At 39.5% G+C, this 9235-nt stretch overlaps 1 protein-coding gene across 1 annotated transcript in view; it reads left to right on the top strand.

Annotated features, from left to right (window-relative positions):
• The window catches only part of LOC107740553 (activating signal cointegrator 1 complex subunit 3-like), a 169846-nt gene that overhangs the window by 127451 nt on the left and 33160 nt on the right, over nucleotides 1-9235 (top strand). Inside the window, exon 14 of the mRNA XM_016552999.1 lies at nucleotides 1382-1516. Coding sequence (XP_016408485.1) covers nucleotides 1382-1516 — 135 coding nt within the window. The remainder of the gene's footprint in view (nucleotides 1-1381; nucleotides 1517-9235) is intronic.

Raw genomic sequence — 9235 nt, 5'->3', positions numbered from 1 at the left:
TATATATAAATTCAGCATCTTACTTGCTCATTCTTGGTAATTATAGTATTAATTTTCAGAGATTTCTGGGACTTTGCGTTTCTGAGATGTTTGTTTGTTTTTTCATTATAAATATTGAAATATTTAACAAAATGCTAGTAGATATAATAATGATAAGCGCATAAATATAAACAAGAAGCATTTTTGAGGACGCTACGTCTGTTTTTTTTTCTTTTGATTTAGCGAATATTTAATTTAGTTTCAATGTTTTCCATTTGCTATTGAAACTGTGAAAAATTACTAATTGAAATCATTAAGATTTATAATAATACTTTTATTTAAATGGATAGTTCCTTCCAAACTAAAAATGCGGTTATTTAATCACCCTCATGCCATTTAAAACTGATATCACTTTCTTCTGTGGAACACAAGATATTTTGAAGAATGTTGATAAGCAAAATTGACATCCGTTTTATGGACCCAAAAAAATCTCAAAATACCTTATTTTATGTTGCACAGTAGAAAAAAAGTCAACTCTGTAGGGAGTTAATATGTTAGAATATTATGTGCAAAGAGAACAGTGTCATTTTTATTTCTCCTCCTAGCGTCTCTCACACCATCAGTTCATTCAGTTAAAGGACAGTGAGAACAGAGAGAGAGAGAGAGAGGTCTTTTTGCCATCTCATAACTGTCTTGCTTTTCTGTTATTGATTGTTTTTGTCTGGGGTATTGACTGCTTTGCAAGGGCAGCCTGAGTGTAATAGGAAAATTACAACGCTCTTTTGTCCTTTGACTAATATGGCACATAGACACCGCTCTGCCCTTCTGCACATCTGATGCTGCTCACTGTGGATGGAGCTTCTGCCTTGTCAGACTGAGAGAGAACAATCCAGAACTTAAGAGGCCAGATGCGCTTGTTAGCTTTTGCATGTAAAAGACCCACTATAATACTGAATTAGTTTTTCTATTAGTTTGTTATTTTTTTATTAGTTTGTTTTTCAGTACTGAAAAGTACAGTATTGATAATCAGTTCATTGCAGTGGCGAGGCCAGAAATTTTGGGATTTTGACATCAAGATTTTAAAAGCATAGGCACAAAATAACATTATTACGTCTTTGTAAAAATACACAAATTATAGATGTGGTTATTTTGCCGTTTTATTCATATTCTCGCTGCTTTGATTGGGTAGAGCAGACATTATTCTGTGCAGTGGCCTCGTCCTGGGTTCAGTGTATTTAAAATGGTCTGTTTTACCTGGTATTTAATGTATGGAATTGTTCCTGCCTATGTACAGTGCTTGAGTTCAGTCATTTATGATGTGGTCAGGCAGCTCACCGTCAGGTGATTTCCAGACCCCAAGCGTAACTTAACCAAGTGCTGCTGTACTCTCTGTTTGTTTTAGGTGATGGTGTTTGTACATGCCCGCAACTCCACCGTCCGCACCGCCATGAGTCTGATCGAGATGGCCAAGAACCGGGGAGAGCTGTCGTTCTTTCAGGTCGACCAGGGTCCAGACTACGGCCAGTGTGAGAAACAGGTAAATGCTTGCAGTACATATCAAAGTACATTTCACACTGTGCTTTCCAATCCCTTTTTCACTATTACAATTTGGTGCAAGGATCTTTTTAAAGATCCACACTTTTTCTGGACAGTTGGCGCCTTGGATCTGAGGATAAATAGAATAATTTCTTCAGCGTTCGCTTTCCTACATATTTTATACCCATCATCGAAAACCTGCATCGCACTTCTGCTTAAGACAAAGAAATTCAGAGCGGGTTCTCTTCAGCCGGACTCGGACGCAGCCAAACAAAGCGGTGTTATTTATGAGCAGTTATTCACCGGCTCTGCAGGAGAGAAAAGTGAGAGAAATTGAGGTCAGTCACCTATGCTAGCAGCGGCGCTTTCTGAGAGAATGGTAAACACTGGCGGGAGACGTACCTGTGAGGGCCGAACGGGTGCGGATGCTTTGAAATGAAACCTGAAGGCGATGCAGCACTAAACTTTTGGATGCTGCCCTATTAGCTGGAGTGGGTGTGCAATTAGAGCCCCCGCAGAGGCTGACATTCAAACGCACGCTCGAGTGTGCTGTCCTGCTGCTGTTTGAAGATGCACTTAGACACAGTAGATGAGACCAGAGCACATTCATATGCGCTTTACGTTTTGTCAGAGGAATTGCGCCGCACTTTAATAGTTGGAAAATGTTTTTAAAGGTTCCAGTGAGCCCACTTGTGATGTCAGTCAAGGTTTCTTGCAGCAACAAAAGGCATAATTTTGATTGAAATTTCAAAGGATTTTACACTCTTTCTCTGACCCTTACAACCTAAAAAAAAAAGATCAGATCTTCCATTCTATTCAGATGATTTTGGTGCTACTGTACCTTTAAGACACTCTTATCCTGCCTATGTACAGTGCTTGAGTTCAGTCATTTATGATGTGGTCAGGCAGCTCACCGTCAGGTGATTTCCAGACCCCAAGCGTAACTTAACCAAGTGCTGCTGTACTCTCTGTTTGTTTTAGGTGATGGTGTTTGTACATGCCCGCAACTCCACCGTCCGCACCGCCATGAGTCTGATCGAGATGGCCAAGAACCGGGGAGAGCTGTCGTTCTTTCAGGTCGACCAGGGTCCAGACTACGGCCAGTGTGAGAAACAGGTAAATGCTTGCAGTACATATCAAAGTACATTTCACACTGTGCTTTCCAATCCCTTTTTCACTATTACAATTTGGTGCAAGGATCTTTTTAAAGATCCACACTTTTTCTGGACAGTTGGCGCCTTGGATCTGAGGATAAATAGAATAATTTCTTCAGCGTTCGCTTTCCTACATATTTTATACCCATCATCGAAAACCTGCATCGCACTTCTGCTTAAGACAAAGAAATTCAGAGCGGGTTCTCTTCAGCCGGACTCAGACGCAGCCAAACAAAGCGGTGTTATTTATGAGCAGTTATTCACCGGCTCTGCAGGAGAGAAAAGTGAGAGAAATTGAGGTCAGTCACCTATGCTAGCAGCGGCGCTTTCTGAGAGAATGGTAAACACTGGCGGGAGACGTACCTGTGAGGGCCGAACGGGTGCGGATGCTTTGAAATGAAACCTGAAGGCGATGCAGCACTAAACTTTTGGATGCTGCCCTATTAGCTGGAGTGGGTGTGCAATTAGAGCCCCCGCAGAGGCTGACATTCAAACGCACGCTCGAGTGTGCTGTCCTGCTGCTGTTTGAAGATGCACTTAGACACAGTAGATGAGACCAGAGCACATTCATATGCGCTTTACGTTTTGTCAGAGGAATTGCGCCGCACTTTAATAGTTGGAAAATGTTTTTAAAGGTTCCAGTGAGCCCACTTGTGATGTCAGTCAAGGTTTCTTGCAGCAACAAAAGGCATAATTTTGATTCAAATTTCAAAGGATTTTACACTCTTTCTCTGACCCTTACAACCTTAAAAAAAAAGATCAGATCTTCCATTCTATTCAGATGATTTTGGTGCTACTGTACCTTTAAGACACTCTTATAATTACCAGGATGGCATTCATGAAAGCAAACCAGGTTTCTAAACACTTAATAGGCGTTGATGTATGCATTTTTTTTGAAAACGTATATATATATATATATATGTGTTTTCACATTGAATCTCCTACTTAATGTGGAAACAACATAAAGACATTATTTTAAATATTTGTTTCTTATCAAAAGTAACCAAGCACAGCTGGTGCACTACAAATAATGTTCAATAAAGTTTTATGGCAACACTTTACAATAAGGTTCAATTAGTTAATGTTAGTTCATGTATTAACTAACATGAACAATGAACAATACATTTATTAGAGTATTTGTTCATCTTTGTTAATGTTAATGAAAATACAGTCATTCATTGGTAGTTCATGTTAGTTCACAGTGCATTAAATGATGTTAACAAGCACAACTTTTGATTTTAATAATGCATTAATAAATGTTGGAATTAACATTAACTAAGATTAATAAATGCTGAAGAACTATTGTTCATTCTTAGTTCATGCTAACTAAAGTAGTTAACTAATGTTAACTAATGAACCTTATTGTAAAGTCTTACCAGTTAATTTGCACATGAGCTGAAAAAAAACATAGACTTGTCTCCATAGTTGAATTTCCAATAATTAATTCTGCTATTTTCCCTGTTTATCACTGACTACGTTTACATGGACATCAGTAATCTAATTATTTACCTTATTCTGAATAAGACAATATTACGATTAAGGTGTTTACATGAGTTGCTTTTAGAATAATCCTTTCATGTTCCCGTTTTACATGTTATAGTTCGATTAATAGCACACGTCATTATGTCACCACGCGATGCCATCTGACGTCCCCTCCAGAATTTCACGTATAAACGTATAGTTCGTCTTCATTATGATGCCATATACAGTTTTGGGTGTTTCATTTTTAATTTACTGAAAGCTTCAAGTGCAGTTAATTATTTGTCATGCTATACGTGCATTCAGACGATGGTGGTGTTGAAGCTCTTTATTTGCCGTCAAACGGTTGACCACTGCCGTGTGTGTATCCTGCCGCAAAATGTGGTGAAAAGTCCTACACGACGGTAATAATGTGATTAAGGTGTGTACATGTCTTTACTGCACTTAAATAATGCAACTAAAATAGGAATACTCCACATGTCGTAATTCGATTAGTGTTTACTTCGATTATGACTTTAGCCGGATTAAGGTAATCAAAAATCTCTGTTTACATGGTAGATTCTTAATCAGAGTATTGTCTTAATCGTATTAAAATCGGAGTATTGTTGTCCATGTAAACGTACTGACTGTAACTGCTTTGACATCATCTGTATTGTATAAAGAGCTGTAGAAATAAAGGTGATTTGACTAAAAGATCATTCTTGAGATTTAATAATCAGTATAAAGAAGTTCATGGTTGTGATGTCATAACCACGCAGATTTCTCAGTCATTTATGTAGATCTGTGGTACACCGCTGCTGTTTTCCGCTTTAATAGCAAGGTGAACAAGGTTTTCTGATTGTCACCATGTTATTGTGCTGTATAAGCAGTGGTGATGTTCACACAGGTCCAGTGGTTAGGACCGACAGCAGGGGGGGGGTTAATGGTTCCACCTGCCTGGTGTTGACTGTGTCCAGGTTTCATTAGTCACAGACTGGAGCTAGAAGAGCGTCAGACCTCTGAAGAGGTCTGTGATAGATTTAGCTGATTCAGACCTGTGCAGACAGACAGACGGATCAATAAACAGCTGGACTCGACCCACTGCTACATCACCTCAGGTCCAGACTGCATGCTGGAAACACGGGACCAGATGCATGTATGTGTGTGTCTGTGTAGAGATCATAGCTTCACGTCTTAAACCCAAGAATGACGAGTGCAGCTTTTATTCATGAAATCTATTAGGATGGCTCTTGCTGCTGTGGTTAACCATCTGCTAGCGGTGGGCGGTATGACCAAAATCTTATATCACGGTGTGAGGAATTTTATATAATTTATATGGTAATTGTTTATGTATCACAGAAATCCAATGCAAAATGTTTTATAACACAACCATAATGGCTCTTTTTGACAATCAAGTGAATTAAATACTTTACAAATTAAACTCATTTGATTATTTTATTTCTTGGAGCAACTTCAAAAACAGATTCTAATGGTGTAACACGACTCAAGGCTGTAATGCATTGTTTTGTGTGAGTGTTCTCTAGTCTATATTAATTCTCGTCTACAACCGATGCGAGCAGTGCGTCGCCACATGAAATAACTAAATAGCTCAAATGTAAATCAAATAAAGCTGCCTACAATGGAAGTGCTTGTCTGCAACAGTCTGCGTAGTTCATAGAAGTGTTGTCACAATACTGGAACTTCTCATTATGATACAATACCTTGAAAATATTGATGTATGAAACCATTTTCGATGCCACTGGGGGAAAATGCCATTAATAAAGACTAAAGGCCCATTCACACCAAGAAGTTATAAGTTCTAAAAATCGTTCTCAATATTAAAGAATAGCAGAGTTCACACCACAGCTATAATGATAAAGGCACAGAGAAACGATATCGTTGTAATCACTTTCAGAATGATTTTTTTTTTCCAGCTGATGAACGATAAAAACAATGACAGCCAATCAGAATCAATCCTGCTGTGACGAGCTCAAGAATTTAAAGTGGCAGATGCGCGTGTGCTTAGAATAAACAGACGATACCGTTGGCTGGTGTGGTTTCTGTGAGTGTGTGTATTATAGATGAGTTGTGGGATATGTACACACAATGAGGTGGATGCACTGCTCTCTCGAGACTACAGTCACACTATAACTCCATATTTAAATCTCCCAGCAAAAGGTGGAGTGATACATTTAGTAACCTTTCTGTGCGTCCCACGGGCTCGGCCAAGACAGATGCCGTCTTTAATCTACACCCCATTTATGTGACGCAGATATTAAATACATGAGACCATAGTGTTCTCCTCAAAGCCACTGCTTAGGCAAAAATAGGTTTTGTATTATAAATAACATAAATTCAACAATATGTTGTGTGTAGAAGATGTCTGCTATGTTTTAACGTGTTACAGAATTGTGCTACTAATAAACTGATTACGCTGCTTTGTTGCATGTATTTGAAATGCATCTCTGGTATTATAGTACAAATTCAGAAAGTGTCACTTGTTACTTTGTTGCTGTGTTCTAACACATTAACAGCACTGACGATAAGGAATTGGAATGATACATTGATCACCACGAAGAGCTCCGAGCATCAGTGGCAAATCCTTTAAATGAAAACGTACTTACGTGAGTCAGAACTGCCGGCATTTTAGTCTAACGTAACTCTCCCAGGATCAGTAAACAGTCCTCCATAAAATGTGCTGGTGATCCACAGCACTAAGTTGATGTATTTCCTCAGCGACCAGCACAGATCAGCTCTAGGCATAACGAAGCGGATATCGTCCTCTTTTGGAAGACCAAACAAAGTAGTTTCGCTTTCACAACGAAAAACACAGCGGCCTAGCGTGAGCGAAAGCCCCGGCTTAGCCTGAGCTGAAGCTGGGCAAGAGTGAGCTGAGGCGGCGGGGTCGAGAACGGCGGTCCCGGCGAAGGAGCGGTGAAAACGGTGAAAGCCGATCCGGTGATCCACAGCACTAAGTTGATGTATTTCCTCAGCGACCAGCACAGATCAGCTCTAGGCATGACGAAGCGGATATCGTCCTCTTTTGGAAGACCAAACAAAGTAGTTTCGCTTTCACAACGAAAAACACAGCGGCCTAGCTTGAGCGAAAGCCCCGGCTTAGCGTGAGCTGAGGCCGGGCAAGAGTGAGCTGAGGCGGCGGGGTCGAGAACGGCGGTCCCGGCAAAGGAGCGGTGAAAACGGTGAAAGCCAATCCTGCGATCCACAGCACTAAGTTGATGTATTTCCTCAGCGACCAGCACGGATCAGCTCTAGGCATGACGAAGCGGATATCGTCCTCTTTTGGAAGACCAAACAAAGTAGTTTCGCTTTCACAACGAAGCACACAGCGGCCTAGCGTGAGCGAAAGCCCCGGCTTAGCCTGAGCTGAAGCCGGGCAAGAGTGAGCTGGGGCGGCGGGGTCGAGAACGGCGGTCCCGGCGAAGGAGCGGTGAAAACGGTGAAAGCCGATCCGGTGATCCACAGTGCGAGTTGATGTATTTCCTCAGCGACCAGCACAGATCAGCTCTAGGCATGACGTAGCGGATATCGTCCTCTTTTGGAAGACCAAACAAAGTGGTTTCGCTTTCACAACGAAGCACACAGCGTCTTCACGACATGGCTGCAGCGTCAACAATACTACAGCGAGAATAAAAGTTACGCCTTCTTTCTTTGCGTGAACATTTGGGTGGCGTTATGCAAATCTTCCCACATAGTGAGGTAGATATGTGGGGGCGTGTTCGAACGAGCCGTTTTAGGTAGGTGTGGCTAACTCTTAACTTTTATAAAGAATATCTCTTTGGATTTGAGACTTTAGTCTTTACAACTTTACAGATCTTCTTTATGCACCAAGAGCTTGTAACACTCCAAAGAGAAAGGAAAAAATTAAATCGCATCATATGACCCCTTTAAAGATTTTGTTGATATGTTGTAGATTCTTTCTCTTCAGGAGCAAGGAGCCCCCAACTATGATACCTCTGATAAGCATTTAAGGCTGTTTGTAAGGATTGTGAGGTAAAGTGTATTTCTGTGTGCTGTAACATCACTATATCTCGGCTTAAACCTTAACAACACACACACACACACTCACAGAGAGAGAGAGAGAGAGAGCTCTCAGTACTCACCTTCTGATAACACAGCTTATTTACTTAGGAAAATCACCCCTCATTAATATTAATGTGCTCTTAATCTCACATATGAATATGGGGGGGGACAGATCATCTGTAAGGTCAGTTATATAAAGTGGGATTGTTTATAATTCCGTTAAAGTCAGAGGTGAGCATACTCCATAATGCTCATTAAAGTGCTTTATGTGTGCGTTTGAAGAGGCTGTCAATCAGGCTCAGATATCTTAATGCATTCTCTAAGATAAGAGCCTCTATAAGCGCTTTTTCGCCCTGTGACTCTAAACGCTCACTGGTAAAGAGCAGGAATCTCTAACTGTGTGTGTATATGTTTGTGTGACATTAACAAGCTGGTTGAGTGTGTATATGGGTGTTAATACTAGTTAATCGCGACACAAAAACACAGCGTGTAGAAAAATACTCTGAATTAATGATCTGTTTGCTTGTATTATTTATATTTAATAAAATATATTTTATCTTTATAGTTTCCTTTTATTCTTTTATGTTTGTAAAGAGCAGGAATCTCTAACTGTGTGTGTATATGTTTGTGTGACATTAACAAGCTGGTTGAGTGTGTATATGGGTGTTAATACTAGTTAATCGCGACACAAAAACACAGCGTGTAGAAAAATACTCTGAATTAATGATCTGTTTGCTTGTATTATTTATATTTAATAAAATATATTTTATCTTTATAGTTTCCTTTTAATCTTTTATGTTTATCAGGGCTGCATTTATATAGTAAAGCTAAAAAAAAAGTAAAAATAAAAGAACTATTTTCCATTTTATGTTTTTATTTATATTTTAATTTATTATATTCTAAGTTTGATTTAATACTGTGATGGCAAATGTGAATTTAGTCACATGACCCTTTAGAAATCATTCTATTATTTATTATTATCAAAGTTAGAAACAGCTGTTCTACTTAATATGTTTTTAATATTGTTACTGATTATATATATACAGTGGTGTGAAAAAGTGTTGGCC

The sequence above is a fragment of the Sinocyclocheilus rhinocerous genome, unplaced genomic scaffold (genome assembly GCF_001515625.1).
Source record: "Sinocyclocheilus rhinocerous isolate Xijiao unplaced genomic scaffold, SAMN03320098_v1.1 scaffold1939, whole genome shotgun sequence".
NCBI lineage: Eukaryota > Metazoa > Chordata > Actinopteri > Cypriniformes > Cyprinidae > Sinocyclocheilus > Sinocyclocheilus rhinocerous.
The sequence above is the reverse complement of the archived record's forward strand: the minus strand, read 5'-3'. Positions and strand labels throughout refer to the sequence as shown.